Source organism: Curcuma longa, chromosome 1 (genome assembly GCF_044706935.1).
Source record: "Curcuma longa cultivar G26 ecotype Majalengka, Jawa Barat chromosome 1, ITB_CL_G26_1.1, whole genome shotgun sequence".
NCBI classification, from domain to species: Eukaryota; Viridiplantae; Streptophyta; class Magnoliopsida; order Zingiberales; family Zingiberaceae; genus Curcuma; species Curcuma longa.
In genome coordinates this window covers 2,920,149-2,943,849 of record NC_133861.1, presented here as the reverse complement: position 1 = coordinate 2,943,849, position 23,701 = coordinate 2,920,149, and the positions used below count along the sequence as shown (strand labels likewise).

At 35.5% G+C, this 23,701-nt stretch overlaps 1 protein-coding gene across 1 annotated transcript; it reads right to left on the bottom strand.

The window, feature by feature from the left end:
* Positions 1-448: 448 nt before the first annotated feature.
* On the bottom strand, positions 449-22,128 carry LOC141838740 (U-box domain-containing protein 35-like). The gene is made up of 5 exons (XM_074726341.1): positions 22,021-22,128; positions 21,115-21,343; positions 15,741-15,862; positions 5,398-5,519; positions 449-713 (listed from the first exon to the last, which is right to left on the bottom strand). Exons 2-5 carry the CDS (start codon positions 21,284-21,286, stop codon positions 449-451), a joined length of 681 nt encoding a protein of 226 aa, XP_074582442.1. The 5' UTR covers positions 21,287-21,343; positions 22,021-22,128.
* Positions 22,129-23,701: the final 1,573 nt, after the last annotated feature.

Here is a 23,701-nt window from a genome sequence, read left to right as displayed (position 1 = left end):
TTATGTACCTTCTATGTGTTGCATAGCATCATTATGTACTATTATATCTATTGCATAGCTCATTTTGTACCCTCATTAAGGTAGTCATACATAGTGCATAACATAGATTAGGGTGCAGATTAGGAAAATTTCTTGCATTTGTATTTATTCTAGTACTTACATATAGGGCAATCTCTACATTCATGCATATCGCATATTGTGCATTGTAAAAAAAAAAGATTTTGGGTGCATGGATCCACCCCTCGAGATCCATCTAGTCCGCAACAAACGGCTTGCGGTAAAGACGTCCCAAATCCGTTGATGGCTGAGGCTTTGCCAAAAGCCTATGATGGTGAATAAGTCCACCGACAATGACCTATCTAGTTCGTAGAAACGGCTACGGTAAAGACACGTCAAATCCATTGATAGCTGGCCACTTGCTAAAAGTGTGCATCTTTTGGGTGGTTGGCTACTTTTGGAGGCTGGCGCAGATAGAGAGCTGATGGAGGAGACCTTGAGATGGAGGAGTTCTGCTACACTTACTGCTGGAGGCAGTTGATGGGGTTGTTTCATGTACTGCTGCTGCACTTGCTGGTGGAGGCAGTTGATAGGGCTGCTTCATGAGAGGCTGCTGTGCTTGCTGGCGATGGTAGTTGATGTAGAGGCTTCCGAGAGACATGGATGATGATGGAGGCTTCATGTATAGCACAGAGGATGCTGGAGCACTGATGCACCTGTCCAGAGGGCGCACATGGTTGAGACGATGGGGGAGGGCTACCCTCTCCCTTCACGAGATGGCATATGACTACCTGAGGTCTACCTGAGGAGGACATCAGACACAGAGTTGGTTATTTGTACACATGATTAGAGTGTGAGGCAGATGAGCATGGTACTCATGAGAGCACATGTACAACATACCTTTGGTGACTACTCAGATCTGACAGTTCGTTAGACATGATATGAGTTGGCGCCATAGGAGCTCCTGTAGGTTTGTGTAGTTTCTTTGATGATATGCATATTTACCTTTCATAAAAAAAAAGTGAAAGAGCTCTCAGTAAAAGGAGCTCACAGTAGTAGTGTGTGGGAAGCCCGTGAATCGCGCCCTATTGAATAGGCTGGCTTTAAAGATCTCAATTCAAAGGTCTAGTTCCTTAATTAGGTGTCGATACGTACCTCTCCGAGACTTCCGTTAAGGAATGAGCTTCAGAAAGGCATGCTTGCTATTTGAGGAGTCTCATCTGCGTTCGACCATTGAATCTAAGCTCTTCTCCTCTGATCGACCTATCACGAGGACCAGGCTGATAGACGGGAAAAGAGATAGAGGATAGGCAGTGCCAAGGCAGACGAAAGACTAGTTCTGCGAAGGCAAGCTCTGGAGTCCCAATTCATAAGAGAGCTCGGGCTGCCACCTGTCCTACTCCGCGAGTGAGCAGAAGCATGAATCTTTCTCCTCGGCATCCATACTAAAAATAAATTCCCAAAGGAGAGAAATAGCCCCAAAGGCCCTACATTCATAATATTAAGTTCTAATCCGCCTGTATATAATATAAGTTCCTCTGCTATAACTTACTAGATTTTTGGGCAGATAAATAGCCAAAGGGGCTATTTACGAAAGGAGATAAATAGCCCCAAAGGCCCTACTTACTATAATTAAGTTCTAATCCGCCTTACTATAATATAAGTACCTCTGCTATGCAGAGCAGATAAATAGCCTTTGGGGCTATTTACGACTAAAGGAGAGAAATAGCCCCTTTGGCGTAGACTAACTGTATATAATATAAGATAAGTACCTCTGCTACGCAGAGGCATATAAATAGCCAAAGGGGCTATTTACGACTAAGCCTAAAATCAATATAAAGGAGATATTGACCTAAAATAAATATAAAGAAATTGCCCAAAAATCTAGTAAAGGAGATAAATAGCCCCAAAGGCGGATTAGTCTACGCCAAAGGGGCTATTTATCTCCTTTGGCGGCCCCACTATATATTTGGCGATCGGATTAGTCGTAAATAGCCCTTGGGGCTATTTATCTCCCCAAAAATCTAGTAAATTACGCAATTTATACAATTTACTATATTTTAGGAACTACTACTTTTGCAGGCACGTAATACCAGTAATTTGCTGCTAGGCGACGTAGAGAGACTTGAGTTGAAGTCGACATCCCGGTACTTTAGCCGATTCATTAGTTCATTACTTCAATTATATATAGTATAGACAGTTGGATCAGCGAGATCAGGCGAGGCATTCATATCAGTGCTCATGGGACAGGTAGCGAGGAGCGGAGCTGTTAGCGAGTGAGGATGTTACGCGGAAATATTAGAGCTACGAAGTCTCCCGTCCAATCAGAATAGCTCGTCCGGGACAGGCTTAGCGAGTTCCAGCTTACTATATATTGGGAAGAAAATGGGCCTGGACTAGAGAGCTATGAATCCTATAGTAAGGACTGGTCCGATCGAAGCCGGGAACCAAAGAGAGAGGATAGGAGCGGATGCGTGTGAAAAGAGAAATTCATGAGCTTCGTTGCCCTAAAATCAATCTAAAGGAGATAAATAGCCCCAAGAAGATAAATAGCCCCAAAGGCCCCCCATAATATTAAGTTAAGTTCTAACTGTATATAATATAAGATAAGTACCTCTGCTACGCCTCTTTGAGTCGAAAATAGACCCTTTGGCTAAGGAGATAAATAGCCCCAAGAAGATAAATAGCCCCTTTGGCGTAGACTAACTGTATATAATATAAGAGTTGTACCTCGGCTACGCAGAGGCATATAAATAGCCAAAGGGGCTATTTACGACTAAGTAGACTAACTGTATATAATATAAGATAAGTACCTCTGCCACGCCTCCTTAGAGTCGAAAATAGACCCAAAGGCTATTTATCTTCTCTGCATAGCAGAGGTATTTCCTTTTTAGTAAGATGGTTTATTCTACGCCTTTGGGGCTATTTATCTCCTTAGCCTTTGGGTCTATTTTCGACTCACAAAGAGGCATAGCAGAGGTCTTTCTATTTTAGTAAGATGGTTTATTCTACTTAGTCTACAATAGCCCCTTTGGCTAAGGAGATAAATAGCCCCAAGAAGTAAATAGCACCAAAGGCCCCCCATAACATTAAGTTAAGTTCTAATCTGCCTGTATATAATATAAAGACCTCAGCTATGCTGAGTAGAAGAAATAGCCTTTGGGGCTATTTACGACTAAGTAGACTAATCCTACTAAATATAAGATAAGTACCTCTGCCACAACTTACTATATTTTTGGGGCATATAAATAGCCTTTGGGTCTATTTTCGACTCAAAAAGTGCATAGCTGAGGTCTTTATATTATAGTAAGGCAGATTAGTCTACGCCTTTGGGGCTATTTATCTTCTCGGGGCTATTTATCTCCTTAGCCAAAGGGGCTATTTACGACTAAGTAGACTAATCCGCCTTACTATAATATAAGTTCCTCTGCTATGCAGAGCAGATAAATAGCCTTTGGGGCTATTTACGACTAAGCCTGTATATAATATAAAAGTAAATTTTCGATTTTGTCTCTATTCGCCCACCTCCTCGAGACAGCCCACCGCCTATCTATTCGAGACAGCGCACCTAGAGAGCAGCCTACCTATTCGAGACAGCGCACCACTTCTTAAGGGTCGGCCCATGAGCGAGATCCGCCTACCTGACCCGCAACTATGGAGCCAGCGAGAGGGAGCGAGCGGGGTGTGGGGTACGAGCCTTTAGACTCTGATAGGTCGCCAGTGATGCATAGATCGAGAATCAGTGCGCGAACGAGGCAGGTGATAGAAAGATGTTTGGAGAGACTTCTCTGAGGCGGGACGAGAAAGCCAAGACAAGTGGATTCAATCCATGGAGATAGAGCTTGGGGGAGATTCGGATGAGACTGACTGTACGGGAGGCGGGGTCCCTGGGTCGCTAAGCTAAGTAGATCGTTCGCTCCAACGCTAGTGAGTATCAAGAAGATACTTGTCCTTCTACCTTCTCCTTAAATATGTTTTGTTTCTCATCCTTCAACTTCCACCACTTAATTCTAGGAGTAGTGGATATTTTCTTTTTATGGATATTATGCTTAAGACGTATATCCAATACTACTAACCTATGTTGGGTAGTTAAACTTTCTCCAGGAATGACCTTACAATCTTTACAAATCTTTCTATCCCTCTTCCTAACCATAAGAAAGTCAATTTGCGATTTATTATTCCCGCTTTTAAATGTGATCAAGTGTTCTTCTCTTTTCTTAAAAAACGTATTAGCTAGTATAAGATCATATGCTATCGCAAAATCCAGTATAGTTTTACCTTCCTCATTTCTTGTTCCAAACCCATAATCCCCATGCACCCTCTCATATTCCTCATTTTTCACTCCAACATGTCCATTTAGATCACCTCCTATTAAAATCATTTCATTTGATGGAATATTTTGTAATACTTCATCTAGGTCATCCCAAAACCTTGATTTGGTATTTTCATCTAATCCTGCTTGAGGTGCATATACACTAATTACATTTATAGTGTCTTTCTCCACTACTATTTTGAGAGCTATAATTCTATCCCCCTTTCTATTTACTCCTACAACTTCATCCTTTAACGAACTATCTACAATAACACCAACTCCATTTCTTGTTTTACTCTTCCCTGTGTACCATAACTTATAACCCGAGTTCTCTATCAACTTTGCCTTTTCGCCTACCCATTTTGTCTCTTGTACACACAAAATACTAATTCTTCTCCTAATCATCGTATCTACTACCTCCATTGTTTTACCAGTAAGGGTTCCTATATTCCATGTTCCAAATCTTAGACTATTAATTTTCCTATAATTTTTATTCTTACCCAACCTATGGTGTGAGAACTTTTGCTCATTTAACACTACACCCAAGTTCTCATGGAGATGTAGCGGTCCTTGCCGAGACGTTACAGTCGGACCCTGCAACGCGTTCCTTCCGGGGAACATCCTAGCATTAACACAATAGTTTAATGGATCCATTCATGAGTGTTTGCCTTAGTTTAACGCTGGCTGGCAACCTAACGCAACCCTCCTCCTTTATCCGGGCTTGGGACCGGCAATGATAAGGTAAACTTATCACAGACGGAGTTTTTCAGTTTGTCAATTTAACAATATTCAGCTTTGCTGATCAATTCTGGTTTTGAAAATATTCTAGTAAGCTATTACACTGTGCTGATCCTTACCTCTATCTTCCACATATTACATATACTTTTTTTTCACTTTTTCCAATTTTAAAAGCCAAAGAATAAGTTGAAACCACCTCTCAATAGTCTGGCCACCTAAAACTGAAGTAATTTGCAACTAAACAAGGTTATATCATATGTCACATTTCAATTCAATTTCTTAGATTATTGGTTATGCAAGTTAAAAGATTTATCTTTTCCTGATTATAAAAAATGCAAGGAACATAATACCTCATCAATGGATTTCTGGAGGAAGCACCTATGACAAGCCTGCTGATGGAACTTTCTGTTATATCGCTAGCTATTGCTTCAACTACATCATCTCCTTCAAGAACCACAACTTCCGCCTCAATCTGAGTAGGAAGTCCAAAATTATCTTCATGAGAAATAAGTTAGCAATATTGACTAAGGCCAGAAAAAATCCATATGTATCTTTATAAAGATATTGATGTCAATATTTGACACTCCAAATTTAACTTTAGCATTTACTGGTTTCAAATTCAAAAGACTTGCAAAGATGTCGTCATTGTAATTATGGCCTTTAGCTTAAAACTAAATTGATATCAGTATAAATACTACAATATAATAGGTTTATGGATTGATGACAATGGTATATATGTTAGGGACTTAATTGTAAATACATGAGGACCTAGCTGTAAATATATAATCTACACGGAAGTAAATGAAAGATTGTAATACTGCAATAATGTAAGATTACAATACTACAACAGTAGGGGGAGCTATCTAGGGATCGACCTAAAATTTTCATGTTAGTGGCCAAAGGCACTCATTCCTCAATCACCAATAATGACGAACATATTTTTAACTTTGAACATAAGAAAGAAGGATAATGCATGCATTTAGTCTATGAAATTTTCATAGAGAACCCTGCCAAAATGAACAGTTTAAATGATATGAAACGACATTTAGCAGAAAAATTCATCTTAAAGTAATATATTTTCTCTTGGATAATGACAAACAATTAAAAGTGGACAGTTTCAATAAAGTTATTCACTTGTTCATTTCAAGGGTCAAACGGACCCCAAATTGGATTACAAACAACTATCCTTTTAAAAAATAAGGCATTTAGAAAAATAATTATTCGATCATGAATGTGATAGATACGCTAGAGTGGGAGGAGGTGAATATTGTTCTTTCATAGCTTCTTCATTCCTACAAGACTTATTACGCAACGGATATATAAACAAGTAAAAACAACAAGAACAAGAATCAAACCAATTAAGATGTGGACCTTTTGCATGGTTTAGCAATCCCTTGGACTCCTACTCCATGGCCTATGATCCGTCAATGGATTACTCCCAAAACACAACTAACTTTCTTCTCTCAGTCAACTACTAGAGGTAGAGAAACATCTTACAAGATCAAACACTACAAGGCATTAGAAGAAGGATATAAACATAAAGAACAAGGTTTTTAATAGGGTTTGAACAACTATATTTAGCCAACCTTGAAGCCTCCATCGAGTCCTTTTATATCCTTAGAAACCCCCTACTATAATCTATCGACTACTGACCACAATCATTTGATTGCTTTGCCCGAACTGACTATTATCGAGCAGCAATGGCTCTTATCTATTTTTATCCTTGGCATCAAGTTGATTAGTGCCTTACCATCAGTCAACTAATGTGTCAGCAGTCGACTACTCATTCGACTGGTCTATTGAATACAACATTTTGTTCATTGCCTCTTTTGCCACAGTTGACTACTCCATTAGTAGATTAGATCCCACATTGATCTCTTAACTCTCACCCCATGTGTACAGGTCACTCAACTTTCACAGCTCACCAACAAAGTCTTAGCATTCACAGCTTGACTTTGCCCCTTGACCATCTCCCTCCTGTCAGATTACTTGATACCTCATACGTACATGACCCTTCGACTCCTCCACATGTCATCCTTCATGTCTTCACCTACATAGTCTACCTCCATTGATTGGCGTTCTCAATGTTCCTTGTCCTATGGTCCCTCGGTCACCTTGTGCAGCCTTCTCCAATCTCTTTGGACCTCTAGCCACCAAGCTGGAAAACTTGGTCACACCAAGTCATCGCTCTAAAGCTACTCCAATCATCATGTGTGTTCCTGCAAGTTCCTTTACAATCAAACACACGGATCAAATCACAAGGCTTTACTAAGCCTGATTTAAACCCTTTGCCAAAATGTAAAAACCCGAGGTTTCACTGAATCACTTAGGGCATGATTGGACCAAAGAAAACATCAACCTAAAACTATGTATTTTCCCTCTAATAATGATAAATAAAAAAAAGTGAATGAATTCATCAAAATTGTTCGCTTTGATTATGAATTTATAATGACACACTTAAAGAGGACTAGATAATGGAGAGGACCTTAGGAGGAGAGAACATGGTTTATCAATAGGGGAAGCCTTGAGGAGGAAAGAGTAGGAACACGAAGATGGAGAAGATTACCTCAAAGAGAGGAAGTTCAAGCAACAAAGAGAATGTTGATAAAAAGAAGATTTTGATGTAACTTCTTGGTGAGGAATGACTTGAGGCGGAAGGATTTGACGCTGCAATAGTGATGGAAATGGTATTGAGTAGAACCTACAACTTAGGAGAATGAATTGACCTCACGAGGAAAAAGATGATGATTTTGGGGTTTTAACCGAAATTAGCCCAAACCCGCTCAAGAAGGACATATTGGATAGATAACAATGAATAGGGCACCCCTTTGATAATTTTTGAAAAAAGGAAATACCTCTTTGTTGATAATAAAAGATAGCAGTACTTTTATGATTTTTTGCCAATTTTTCCATTCAAATCAACATGGTATCAGAACTCTTATACTAGTGATCATCTTCTCCCCCACTCATTCTTTCCTCTCACAACATTCTTTCCCTTCTGTCAAGCCAATGTTCTGTTCTTTGCTGATGCAAGTTCTTAGTTTTGTTTACAGTCAAGCTCTCTCTTGAAGAGAAGATGTCAGGTTACTAGAGCAGATTTCAATAGATTGTTTTAGTACTGCTGAAAATTTCCTGTGTCGTATTCATGCTCCAGTAGAAGCAGGGTCTTCCATGAATTGCTGCCGTCTTGAATGAAGCATGTTTGATTTCTCCAGATTTCTGCTGATTCTTTTCAGCTGCAGTGGACTTCTGCTTCCCTTTTGTGGTAGATTTCTTCGGTCGTAGATTTATATCTACAGACATTCGTTCCAGATTACAGCAGCTTGAATCAGAAGCCTTGATCTGATCTGACCTGATCACAACAAATGACTGTTGAGAAGATCAGCATTTCTTTCAAAATTTCAACAGACTTCTGTTTTCAGTAGTTGCTTTCAGTTTCTGTTGCAGAATTCCTGTTTCCAGACTTTTGCAGCCTTATAATTCCTGTTTTTAGTCTTTTACAGAGAAGTTGGCACTCTGTCCTTTCAAATCGTTTGATGTCTTCTGCAGTTCTGTTGTTTTCTTCTGCTTCAATTGGTATCTTTTATCCTAAGGCATCTTAAATGGTTATTCTAGTGATCCAATCAGCTGATCTTAGAGATTTACAAGTTTCTGCAGATTTCACTTATGCAATTCTAAATGTCAAACTCAGTTCAGTAGCTAAGAATGAAACAACCCAAAAAACTCCTAAGGATGGTATTCTTGGTAGTAGACCTTCTATTATTGATATTTCAGCTGAAGGAATATCTACAGTTTGTTAAAAAGTAGACCTCTCAGTACATTAAATCACTTTGTATCATTATTAGTTCATGACGGCGATGCTACTGCTTAAATGACACAGTTCACTGCATCAAGCAACTAAAATTGAAATTCAAAAGCCTCTGAGCATGTGTCTACTAACATCTCCCTTTTATCTAGTCTTACACTACATCGCATCTTATAATGCCTGCAACTTCAACAAGTGGGTTACTCATACATGTGAAGAGTGTTGATAGGTCAATCCTATTCCATCTTTACCCATCTCTTCTGTCTTTTGTATACGTAATTTTTTTCGATTACAATTTGTGAGCAAACTGATAAATCACTAAATTTCTCAATATCTTCAGTACTGATCTTTTTCCATTCAAGATTTGAAGACAACAAAGGTGATCAGCATAAGGCATGAGGCTCAAGGATGACACCAGTTACCATCCATAGCTAGACAATTTTTCCTTTTTCTCCCTTTTAAATTATAAAATGTCAGAAATTATAAAAACAATTGCTAAAACAAAATCAGAAATGGTTGTTCGATCTCAACATTGTAAAATATCCAAGCTCCCAATCATGATAGTTTATGATGCACCTATTGTAAAAAGCCACATCATACTTGTAAGTGTTGGAAGCTTCATGGCAAACCACCCAGCAGAGAGTTAGGACATAAAAGAAAACAAACAAGAATCAATTTGTTAGATATAATAAAATGAAGCAGCATCAAAGGAGTTAGGTGGACTCAACCAAGTAAAGGTTGAGAAGCTAAGATCTCTTGTTGATAACCTTAACAAACCTTCAAGTACTACATCATTGGTGTACTTAAGTATGTTACAATCCTCTATGATATTAAATGTCTCAGATACAACCTTTTTCAACTCTTAAAAGGCTTAGTTCATTTTAGGCTTGACTCGGTTACCTTATCAAAGAAGCTTGAACAACACATAGGTTGCCTCAGTTTGCTCGTTTACAGTCCTATTTTTCATGATCATCACAATCTCCTGGATGTGTACCATTAGAAGGAAACTTGGTGTCTTTGAAAGTAAGAAGCAAATTGTGGCCAAGTCAAATGAAAGAACACAACATAGAGCAATGGCTCCTAAAGTTTTCTAGAAAATCTTGTCTTTATTTCAATAACCTTGCCCCTTATATATACAAGTTACATATGCCTATTTAAGGAATTAAAATCATATAATATCTCCTAATTAATTACAGCTATTATCAAATCAAATCTTCCTAATTATACAATATCAAATCAAATCTGCAATCAAATTAGATCTGCAGTAATTCTGCAATAAATATGCAATAATTCTGGCTTGATTAGTTTTCTACACTTCCCCTCAATCTAGGCGATAGATACTTTCCAACCCAAGAATCGTGTTCATCTTACTTAGATTAGGTCTGAACAAGGCCTTTGTAAGGATGTTAGTTGCTTGATGCTTTGATGGAATATAGTTGAGGGTGATTAACTTATCTTCAATTTTGTCACTGATGAAATGTCAATCAATCTCCATATGTTTGGTACAATCATGGAGGACAGGATTCCTAGCAATTGCGATAGCTGACATAGGATATGAGTAGGGCCTGATGTCTTATCTTTGAAATCGTTTAACAGCCGCTTTAGCCATATCCCCTCTCAAATCCCTAAGGTTGGTGCTCTAAACTTAGCTTCTGCACTACTTCTAACAACCACTGTTTGCTTCTTACTTCATCATGTTACCAGGTTTCTCTATATGAAAAAGCAATATCCTGATGTAGACCTATCATTTGGAGACCCTGCCCAATCATCATTAGTACATACTTCTAAAGATATAGTATCTCATTTCCTAAAGATAAGACCTTTTCCTAGATCTTTCTTCAGGTATCTCAATATACGATTCACTGCCTTCATGTGATCCATAGATGGATTACTTAGAAATTGACTCACCCGACTCACTGATAAACTTATATCTGAACGTGTATGACTTAGGTAGATCAACTTACCCACTCACCATTGGTATTGTCCCTTGTCAACCGCTAATTCATCAATTCTAGGCATAAGCCTAGTATTGGGGTCCATAGGAGTTTCACCCGGCTGGCATCCACTCATTCCAGTTTCTCGCAACAAATCAAATATGTATTTTTCATTGGGAAACTGATATGTCATTGTTGCTTTGTTTCACTTCCATTCCCAAAAAATACTTTAGGTGCCCCAAGTATTTGATCTCGAATTCTTTGGACATGAGCGATTTGAGTCTTCTAATTCTGTCACCATGATTTCCTAAAAGGACGATGTCATTAACATACACAATCAAAACTATAATTTTCCCATTTGGGAAGTACTTAGTGAACAAAGTGTGATCAGCTTGTGACAATCATTCTTTAAGACTTTTGTGAATCTGCCAAACCATGCTCTTGATAACTGTTTCAGCCCATACAATGTCTTTCTGAGTTTGTATATTTTTCCTTGTCTATCACTTTTCTCAAAGTCAACTAGGATGTCCATATATACTTCTTCAATCAAGTCTCCATTAAGGAATGCATTTTTAACATCGAGTTGATAGAGTGGTCATTCCAAGTTGGCAACAATGGACAATAGAACACTAACTATGTTGAGTTTAGCCACTGGTGCAAAAGTCTCCTAATAATCAATTCCAAATGATTGAGTAGATCATTTCGCCATTAGACGTGCTTTATACTAGTCTATTCTTCCATTTGCATTTTGTTTAATTGAGAACAACCACCTACACCCCACAGTTTTCTTTCCTAGTGGTAGCTTTATTATCACTCACGTGTCATTCTTTTCTAGTGCATTATATTCCTCAAGAGTTGCCTTCTTCCATTCAGTAATTTTAAGAGTTTCATCCACAAAGTTAGGAATATTGATTCTATCTAAAGAGGTCACAAATGCATGAAACAATGGTGATAGCTTCGCGTAGGAGATGCAACAGTGAAGAGAGTGTTAAGTGCATGATCTTATACTTTTCCCGTGTGCAATTGGTATATTTAATGTAAAATCCAGCTGTGGACTAGAATCGATTGTCTCTTGTTGTGATTCAAGTTCAACTTGGCTTGGGGAATTCTCTTGGCAATGTTGAGATAGTACCAACACTCGATGTTTCCTTCTTTCATACACCTGTAGAGTAGGAGGATGAGGAAGGTGATTATCAAGATTTGAAGATGGTGGATGAGGGTGATTATCAAGATTTGGAGACGGTGGATCACTAGATTTTGGGGAAGGCTGAATGGAAGACTCAAACGATGATGGCCCAAGAAAAGATGTCCACTCCCAATACTGCAATTCACTGGTATTGTTCTTCCCCTAAATTGTAGTATTAGAGTAGTAAGGGATAGTCTCAAAGAATGTAACATCCATAGTGTTGTAGAACTTTTTGGTGACTGGTGAATAACATTTGTATCTTTTTTGGTTAGAGGAATAACCAAGAAAGATACATTTATGAGCCTGAGCATCAAACTTGCTTCGGTATTAAGAGTGAATATACACAAAAGTGATGCAACCGAAAAGTTTGAGAGAAAAGCCAGAGATAAGACGAGACTAGGGAAATAATTTTTGTAGCGTTTGTAATGGAGTGCGGTGTTTTGAGAACTCGAGAGGGCAGATGATTTATGAGGTATATAGCAGTGAAGATTGATTCTCCCCAAAATGTGATTGGGGCATTAGCTTGAAATACTAGGAATCGGGCTACCTCAAGAATGTGGCAATTTTTTCGTTCGACCACATCATTTTGTTGCGGTGTGTCAACACATGAGCTTTATTGGATAATTCTATAAGATTTGAGATATGAGCCAAGATCATAATTGAAAAAATCTTTGGCATTGTCGATCTTGAGTATTTGAATATCACATATGAATTGATTTTTGACCCTAACATTGAAGTTTTGTAAGATATGCTTAGCTTCTGATTCGTCTTTCATTAGGAATGTCCAACATAATCTAGTGTGATCATCAACCATTAGTAGGAATCACCTTGAGCCTGTGAGACTTAAGGTACGAAATGGTCCCTACATGTCAATGTGGATGAAAGAAAAAGAATGTGTGGGCTTATATTATCTGAGAGAGTAAGTGTTTCGAGTATGTTTTGCAATTTAACAAACTTTGCATTGAAACAAACTCAGATTTTTATTAATAAAGAGTGAGGGAAACAAATACCTTAAGTATGAAAAATTGATATGACCAAATCAAAAGTACCACATCCTAATATCACTTTTTTTATTGGACTGACTACTACCACCAAGACTTAATTGACATTTGTGACTAATTAAACATCTTGAAGATGAATAGGCATTAAGGAAGTAAAGGCCTTCATGAAACTCAACACTGTCAATCATCTTCCCGGTGCGCAAGTCTTGAAACACACAAGAGTTAGAAAAGAATTTAATCTCATAGTTGAGATTTTTATTTAATCTACTAACAGACACAAGATTACAATCAAGGTCAGGAACAAATAGCACAGAATGTAGAATTAGTGTGTCTGAGAGATGAATGGTTTATATCCCAACTACTTTAGCAGATGCCCCATTTGCTATACACACCGATTGGGGTTTATCACATAATAAAAATGTGGAGAAAAGTGATCTATCACCTGTCATGTGCTCTAAAGTGCCAAAATTCACAATCCAAAGGAAGTGAGTAGATGTGTGCATTACTGGTGAGACGATATGTTTGCCTTCTGGATGAGTTGTTGGAGAATATCAAGTTGTTTCTTAGAGAAAGGAACCGAGTTGTCACACTGTGTCGTGGGTGTGACTACAGTATTTCCCTTTGCTTCGCGATCTCGGGAGGGCTTCCAATATGTCAGTTTCTCATGAACCTTCCAACACGTATCTTTAGTGTGTCCTTGCTTTTGATAGTAGTCACACCATGGGCGTCCCTTCCTTTGTCGATTGTCATTTGCGTTGTGAGTAGAATTCCGAACAGCTAGAGCACTTGCTTCAGTTGACTTGAGAGGCTGAATTTCGGAGTTTTGTTGTCACAACATTACCCTCATACGGTTTTCTTCCCTTCGGACTTCTAAAAACACCTCCCGAAGATTTGGCAGTGGTTTTGTGCTAAGGATTCTGCCCCTTACTGCATCCAAAGACTAATCAAGTCCCATCAGAAACTTAAACACTCTCTTGGTCTCTACAAATCTCTTGAAATATGTTTGGTCTTTAGAACACTTCCAGTTATAAGCTTCAAAGAGATCCACTTGATGCTAATAGCGAGTGAGAGTTGTGAAATAGGTAGTTATTGAATGATTACCTTGCTTGAAGTCTTGGAGAGTGCTTTCAACATAAAATAATTCAGCAATGTTGTCTTGGTTGAAGAAAGTATCATGAATTACCTCTCATATATCGTGGGCAGTCGTAAACAATAGAAAATTTTCACCAATTTCTACATTCATAGAGTTGATTAGCCATGACATCCCTCCAGGCTCGATACTCCGGACTGCCTATTTCTAGTTCTGGAAAAACTGTGAGATAATCATCTTTTCCTCATCCGTTGATAAACATCATTACAGATTGTGACCATTGAAGATAATTGTGACTATTCAATTTGTGAATGGTAATTGAGCCAAAGATAGTTTCTAGTTGAGTTAAGAAGTGTCGCATCATGGGGTGATTTGGAGCAGAGTAAACTGTGGAAGAGTTCGTCAACATCTGCACAAAGTCTGACTGATTGGCTGCAATCTCAATAAGTAGACAGAAGTGGAAGAGACATTTTGGCCGAAAATTGTCACCCTCGAAAATCAAAGTCGTCGATGACTGATGAAGACTGAAACCTTACCAGAAAATCTTGTCTTTATTCCAATAACCTTGTCACTTTTATATACAAGTTACATATTCTTGTTTAAGGAATTAAAATAATATAATATGTCCTAATTAATTACAGCTAGTATCAAATCAAATCTTCCTAATTATACAATATCAAATCAAATCTGCAATCAAATCAGATCTACAGTAAATCTGCAATAATTCTGCCTTGATTGGTTTTCCACAGCTCCTATCATATGTGAGCTTATGTAGCTTAAACAATTAAGATTATGTTGAGTAATGCTTCATTTGAACCAATAATCTTGTTCTCCAACAATTATGTTATTAGGTAAATTATCTTAAATCAATATTTTTCACAAAGATTAAATATACAAAGAATGATCGTCACTTTATCATAAAAAGTTGTAATTCAAGGAGATTACCACATTATTTGGGAGCTACATTTAGCAGGCAAATTGTTAGTTAAGCCCTTCTAATGTCCTAAAATTAAATATGCTAATAATAAGCTAGATTTTTTCAATACTTTGAGCCATTTCAAAAGGGAAGAAAATAAACTAACTCTAAATATGTGAGGGCCTAGTTATAAATATACAACTTATATGGATGCAAATGTAAGATTATAATAAGATGAGATATATATACATATAATATATATATATATATATATATATATATATATATATATATATATATATATATATATATATATATATATAATAAAGGAGACTACCTAGGCATAAACCCTAGTAACTTCTCTATTTAAATCAATAGTATAAATAGAAGATTAATGTCGTATCAATAAAATGTGTGTTTTTAGCAAAAATTTTAATTTACATTGTTCCTTTAATATAAGAAAAAACAAATAATTTTATCTTCAAAAAAATGAATGTTCATGTAGAAAAAATTATAGTGGTAAGCATTAGTTGTCAAGGCTAAGCTAGCTGTTAAAGTTTCTTTACAGATATATGTAATATAGATTAATTAAATCAACTATGCACTTCGGCAACTTTGAAGGATGTAATAACAGTAATAATCTGACTCCCAAACATTTGGGATGGGCTACATGGATCATATACAACCATTTATTTCTATGTAAACTATATAATTATAAGAACCTAACAATGTAATAGCTCCATTAATGCAATAGATTTCACCTTCTTTTCGGTGCACATTTTCTTGTAGGGCCGAAGCATATCTTGTGTTCTCCATTCTTCTTCTTTCCTAAATGCAGCAACAACATCATCTCGCACTTGATCAATAGGGAGGCGATTCCCCACTGCAATAAGGCATGCAAGTAATAGATCAGTTGCAGGTGTGACTTAAGGTTTGCCACACACACTGCTGAAGATGTTAAGCTCAATATCGATCATATTGATGGAAACTTAAATAGTAATTGCTCCCCATTAAAAAGAAATATAATTAATGCAATGATGGATATATATACCAAATAGCAATTGCACATCATTCTGTTTCATAATAACCTATGAATTTGGCTTGTAGTTTTTTTACATGAGTTTTTAAGCTTATAATATGTCCAATAAAGAGATTTTCTATTCACCAAGTATCATTTTAGATTCGTTTTTATTGGAACCAATAGAAGGTTCATCCTTAGCTTCGGTGGTAACTCCATTGAGTTCCTCGAGAAAAATTTAAAAATTATAAATAAGATAATTTTTCAAGCACGTTCCATGAATTTTTCTATCTTAAGGTTCTAGTTTAATTAGGATAGTTATATTAGACATAAAGGGAAAAATCTTAGACATATAATAGGGGATTGAGCCATGTAGGAGGATCAATAAAACCAACCCCACAAAGTGGGATAAAGCTTGGTTGTTGTTGTTATTGTCGTCTTAGACATAAAGGGAGCCAGCAGTTCCTTTTTGCTCATAGAAATGCATCATCATAGTATAATAAAGATTGATATCCTCATTCATATGGGTGCCAAGTTTCTATAATTCTAGCCTCTCAAGTTTCCCACTACACAGAGACATGAGACTATTTTATTGTTACCTCCAAAAAATTCACAATATTGTACAGTTCGGACATTTGGGATTGTTAGTTAGCAGTTTGACATTAAAATTGGCATGAGAGAAAGATTTAGGTTTGAGTCCAAGGCACTCAGATGAGGTTAAGGTGGTATCAGATCAATTAAGTCTTTGACTCAGACTTGCATGTATAGGCATTGAACTTCAGGAAGCACTGCTCAGTTTGACTACTAGCACGTATACACAAGTGTATACTGCAATTCATAAGGAAAAAAGTGTCGCCTTCCCAACACACATTTCCCAACATCTTGTGTGCGAGTAAAGTGGTTAACATCTTCTCATATTGTTTAAGAGAATCAATCATATAAAGGCATATGAAATTTACTAAAATTATGAAAGTTTGTCATGTTTATCAAGTAGGCCCTGATATTATTGCATTGACATCATTCTTCCACATTATATTGGTAAGATTTTGTTTAGAAAAATAACTGACAGATGATTCACTCTATAGAAAAAAAAATCTGATTTTCCTTAAAACACTGATCTCATCTTTCTCATAAACAATCAATTTGGCTATGTTGGGCATCTTTCATAACAAAGACTTCCCATATTTTTTAAATTAGATTTAGATCAAACTCACAAAAGCTTAAGCCTCATCTATTCTCTTACATTACTAAAAAATCATATACTATGTTATTTTAACCATGGTATAAAATGTTAAGTCATACCGATCAGCACGGGCTAAATTAACCATTCTACCTACAGACTAGCACAGGCACGGGTTTGGAGCTGGGATGCACCACTGCAACCTCTCAGTGTCTCCACGAGTCACAACAATCTCTGTAAGTCGCAACAACCTCCACGACCTCATAGTGGCCTCTGCGAGATCACATTTTTTTTACACAATTAATTCGAATTCATTTCCCCATTCCTTTCCCTCTCTTAATTTTTTTTCTCCTTCATCTGTTAATTTTTTCCCTCCATCGTTAATTTTTTCCCTCCATCGTTAATTTTTTCCCCTTCTTCTATCCACAAGGATACAACAGAGAGAAAAAAATTCTCTTAACCTCTTTGAGGATGGGTAAATTTTTTCCTTCTTTAGTGCACAAGATAAATAGAAAAAAAAACACTTTAAGATGAAGGAAACAAATTATTAGGAAAAATAAATTAAATATAATATAATTTTTAACTTTATATAATATACTACTATGAATTAAATTATTCTATATATATATATATATATTATGGATTAATTTTAAACTGATCAAAATAAATCCAAATTAAACCTACTTAATCTACCATGTCTACTGGGTAGACTTTAGCTAATCGAAAATTAGTACTCAATAAGTATCAAATATTCTACTAGATAATATCAAAATTTAACTTAACATTCAATATCTGAAATACAACTCAATAGTAAGCATCTATAACAATCATATATTAATAAAAATATTTTTTAATTAATATATTTATATTTTAAAAAGTTTCGAAATCGTATCGCCATGGTATGATAGGTATCAAAACCATATTGTTCAGTCATAAACTGAAACTTTGGTATAGGACATGGGCGTGGATAGTGTCCCCTTATCTATTCTCTTATATTATTAAAGAAAATTAATAATAGATAAGTATGCTAGATAGACAATTTTAAAGAAAATTAATATTGAAACCTATTACAATAATGTATTTTCAATAATATTCTAATAAAATAAATTAAAAATAAAGATAAATAAATAAATTTTTTACTTAAATCAAATAAATTTTCATTTTGAGAGTGTCATGCTAACCAAAAGTCAAATAAAACACAAAGGAGGAGGAAGAGAAGTTCAACATAGTCTCGCCGAAACTTAGTTTCCTCTTATTGTTTGCGCTCAAGACTTCTTTCAATGCCACAAAAGTTAAAACACAAATCTTCACATATTAGATATCAAATTTTATTTTATTTTGATTTTTATATTTAAAATTATTTTAAAATCTTTTTTAAATAACTAATTAGGTTAAATAAATCATTCTTTAAGTTTTAAGGTCGAATGGAAGTGGATTTAGGATTAGATGAAGCCCACCAAGTAGACATGGTGATGGTGATTAGGATTAAGTAAGTTTAACGGACTCAATTTGAATTTATTTTGACTAGTTTAAATTGAGTGATATTTAAATATATAGAATCAAGTAGTATTAGATATAGTAAGGCAATTGTTGAGATAGAGGATCACGAATTATCTACAATTAAAAGCTTTAAGTATTTAGGATCATTTTTGCAAAAGGATAGATTATAAAGATATTTTATATAGGATATAAGTAGGGTAGTTGAAATGAAGGAGGATATCAAATATTCTTTACAATTGTAAGGTATATCTAAAACTTAAAGGGAAATTTTACAAAATGATAATTAGACCTATCATAATACATGGAGCTAAATATTAGGCTATGAAGCGAGCATATGAGCAAAAGATACGAGTCGCAAAGATGAGAATGTTAAAGTGGATGTGCGAGCATACGAGAATGAATAGGATAAAAACGAGAATACTAAAGAGAAAGTTAGGATTGTGCCTATTGAAGGAAACTTTCAAGAGACGTGCTTAAAATAGTATGGACATCTTATGGCCCAATAAATGCCCCAATTAGGCAACGTAAGATCATGATAAATACACACATTAATAAGGAAACCAAAGAAAACTTGGTGAGCAATGATAAAAAAGGATAAATTTCATTTAAATATAAATGAGGTTATGGTAGGGAACTGAGACCAATGGCTTAGGAGGATCAATATAATTGATCCCTCTTAATGGGATAAAGGCTTTGTTCTTGTTGTTGTATATATAATAGTCTAGTTAAATGTATTACTAGATAGTAGTATATTTAATTCCTTTTGCTCTACTTGCATTCATCCCTTCCCTTTCTCCCATGTCCCCTCTCCTCCTTTGATCCATCTTAGTGTCTATTGCCCACTCGTGCACCTACTACCCAAAGGTACTTTTCTCTCCCACTATCTCTCATCTCTCTATATCTCCCTCTATTTCTACTTCTTTCTGTCGACAATCCAATGCTCTAGCACTAAAGCATTTCATGTGTCTGTCGAGTGGCAACTATCACAGCTTGACACCTCAATCCATAGTTAAAATCCTACTCTATTTATTCCACTTGGTAATATGTTGTAATTTTTAAAATCTACAATATCTTCAATTTAATGAGTCAAGGAAGAAGATCATCACCCTTACCTCTATTGCACTATTATTGTACTTTCATTTACATAATTATTGTGTTTTAGTTAATATTATCTTTTTCTTGATGCGAGACATTTTTTTAAGTTATATAATAAGTTGGAGATAGATAGTATCTACTCTAGCTTGAGAGGGTATGTTTAAGCTATTAGGTCTAATAGTGATTTTTTTTATAAGTTTCTCTCACATCAATACTATGTTTTCTATGAGATAAGGAAATAGCTAAGAAAATAAAGTGGGTATTAAAGAATCCACAAATGAAGGTTAGCAAAATGTTGCCCTAGTTTGAATTTCCTTAGACAAATGGCAAGTAGAGTTTTTCTTTTAATTGTTTCCTTAGAGTAAATGAAAGAGGGAAGGAAACTTAGATTTAAAAATTTACAACAACAACAACAATCAAGTCGTTATCTCATCTATTTTATAATGTTTGTTGACATTGATTTTTGTGATTGACATGTATTTCCTATGTGGAAGTATGAATTGGATTTATTTATTATGTAGGTAATTATACATATTGTGGTCATTTCGATCATAATGTTTTTTTAATATTTTCAATATTACCTACATATGCCCCAGCATATTACATCCATGGCTCAACTGGATACCACTTGTATATATGCTTTGTGCAACCTTGTTTTTTTAAGATAATATTAATGTGATGTTTATTTTCCCACAATGCGTTAGATTTTGTTGATCTTATGGTATCCATATGGTAATATCATGTGGTAGATGCCTGTGACCATTTGTGAAAGATGCTCCCTTTGTTTTACTATATATACACGGTTTCATTTTTATTCTTTATTTGTTTCATTTATATAAAATAGATCTTACATATTCTTTTTATGGGTCTAGGACTATGCAACAAGCCATGCTACACGTCCATAATCAATATGATAATTAGCTCCAAACTTGATAAAAATCCAACCAGTTTATGATAGTAACTGGGAGATCATCTTCTAGCAAGTTAATGTGTTAGTTTAACATTAGGGGTAGTTCTTAGTCATGTAAAATTTTAAGATTCAGAACAATGCTTACTCTGAAGGAATATGATAATTAGCTCCAGTAGACAATATGTTATGTATTCATGTTATGAACTGTTTTATAAGGAACCAATGCTTAGTCATGCAACATATAAGCATTCCAAAGAAAAACTAGGATAATATCTTAGGTACTTAACCATATTATAAGATATCTAGTGTTGCTTGTTCATCTTTGTTGTGTGAAAATAAAATGCATTGCTTGGAAAAAGTGATTTTTAAGAGAAAGTAAACTAACAAAACAAAGATAGTTTGGCCGACTAAAGGAGTAAGTTCTTGACTCACTTGGAGTTGGAACCATCTTAATTGTCGGCACAACATGCAGAAGTTTAAACATAATTCCATCCTCTGACATGAAGTTCTTCAAAGCCCACTGTAATAATACATAGTTGTTGTTTCTTGTCCTACTGATAGCAACTGCAACAGTTTTGTGCTGCAATTGGTTGCTTGCCTCCATCTCTTCAATACCTATAATATCTGGTGACTCCTTTCTTTTGCAGAGGATCTATACATTCTTAGTTTGCGAAAAGAATAGAAAAAGGAAAAAAAAAACAGCTTTAATAAAATAATGTCTGAAAATAGATATGCATAGAGAGACGAAATGAACCAAGACACTTACAGAGAGAACTACAAACTGGAAACGAACAGAAAAAAAATGATGAAATGGAAGAAAGGTGATTCCTCTAGAATGAATCATCTTCCTAGGGTGAATGGCCAATGACAAGCACAAAATGGCCAAGTCAAGGGAGAAGGGAGTAGAAAGGATCAGAAACCCTCTTCTCCACTATCTTCGGCAGGTCAAAATGGTGGGGGGAAATAGAAGTCAAATTTTCCCCAAAGAAAAAAAGAACAAGAAGAAGAAAAGCACCAAGGCAACAAAGTCAAGGTGATCCATGTGCATCTCCCAGTCGTTTCACTATAATCACGAAATGCTCCATGAATGTCAAATTTAGAAACTATTTAAAATGCAATCACAAAAGGGGAAAAAGATAAAACTTCGTCAGAGAAGCCGATGATGAATCGAGGAAGAAAACAAAAAAAAGAAAAAAAATGAAACCTGTAAGAAGTTACAGAGAAACAAACAAAACCAAAACTTTGGCCACACCGACCATTGTTCGAGGCATACCAAAGAAAAACATCAAGAAACGAATACTATCAAACACCGAACACAAATAAATCTTCCTTCACTACCCTCCGACCAAATTCGCCCAATAACTCCACCCGCCGACGACACGACCAAAGAGCACAGAGCACCCTCCAAGATACCCTTGAGCATTTTATGAGGGTTGGCACCGCCGGATGAATCAACTCAAAGATGCAACAAAAATCCTACCTTTCCGGAGATAGAGCACCAAAATCTCTATCAGATCGAGAAAGCGAATAGAACTGATGTATGGGTTAAGGAAGTAACGCCAAAAAGAACATCTTTAGGATTGTAGGAGTATCGGTAATAATTGTTGGGAACACGTGGTGTCATCCAATTGATCGGTAACTGCACTTTCATGGTGAAAAGTTTATTGGATTATTTAAAACAAACTAAAAAGGAAAATAGGATCTAAAAAGCAAAATAGGATCTAAAGGTGCTTTCGCACAGATTGAATCAATAACGACGGAGGTAGAGGGTGGGACCCATGATGCGGCGATGAAATTCTCACGAATTCGTCAAACATGTCGGCGCCTCCACACGTATTGCGATGGGATCGTGTTTGGTTGCGTTGCTATTTCAATAAGATTGCATCTCCTCGGACAAGTTTGGTCCAAGTAGCCATCAGATCTTTCCATGAACTAGAGATAATTTAATATTATTTTAAAATACATAAATTTTTAATTTTATTAATATTTATTATTAGGTAAAATTTTAAACAGTGTCTATATTATAAAAATGTTCCATTCTAATTTTCCATTAAAAAAATCTTCTTTTTTACTAAATATTTCTAGGATAGTCTATCACAATAAAACTTACACAGTATATAATAAAGAAATTAATCTAATAATATTGTGACAATTTTAATGAAAATTTCTTTAATACTAATTAAAATTACTCTAAATACTACTCAATATTATTTCAATATTGATCAAAATTGCTCTCACATTATCAAACTACTCTAACATTGGACAAAGATATTTAATATTGATCAAAATTGCTTTAACACGAGTAAAAATGTTCCAATCAAAGTTATTTCATCTGGGTCAAAATTATTTCAACTCAATTGGAAATACTAAACTAAATCAAAAAAAAATTGTTTTAACATTGTTATAATAGTTTTGACTAAAATTGCTACAATGTAAAACCATTTTAATTAAAATTGTTCAACGTTAGTCAAAACTTCTCTAAAATCGATCAAAATTACTCTAACACTAGTTCAAATTATTTCAATTTGATCAAAACTACTTCAACTTGATCAAAATTACTCAGATTAAAATTCTCTAACATTAGTTAAAACTATTTCAACTTAATTAAAATTGCTCTAAGTTAATTGAAAATGCTCACACTTATCCAAAAATGGCCCAATCATTGTTGTAGTATTTTTATCAAAATTATTATAATGTGAAACAGTTTAAATAAAACTACTACAACACTAATCAAAATTTCTCTAATACTAATCAAAATTCCTCTAATATTGGTTCAAATTATTTCAACTCTATTTAAACGGCTTCTAATGAAAATTACTACAACACTATTTGCACTTTTAACTCAAACTATAAAATGTAGCAATTTTAACTAAAATTGTTATAACATTGAGTAGTTGTAGCAATTTTGGCGCTACTATAATAGTGTTGGGCTAGATCAAGCATTTTTGTTGGTACTAAGATACAACATTGACTTATATTTTAATGCATGACTAAGTTTAAAATTAGTATATGTGCATAC

Coding starts and splice junctions, on each gene's coding strand:
- LOC141838740 (XM_074726341.1), bottom strand. CDS start 21,286: ATGGAGGCAAGCAACCAATTGCAGCACAAAACTGTTGCAGTTGCTATC. Junction 5,520..15,740: donor AAATGTGCACCGAAAAGAAG/GTGAAATCTATT, acceptor CTTCCTACTCAG/ATTGAGGCGGAAGTTGTGGT. Junction 714..5,397: donor TCCAGAAATCCATTGATGAG/GTATTATGTTCC, acceptor CCCTCTGGACAG/GTGCATCAGTGCTCCAGCAT.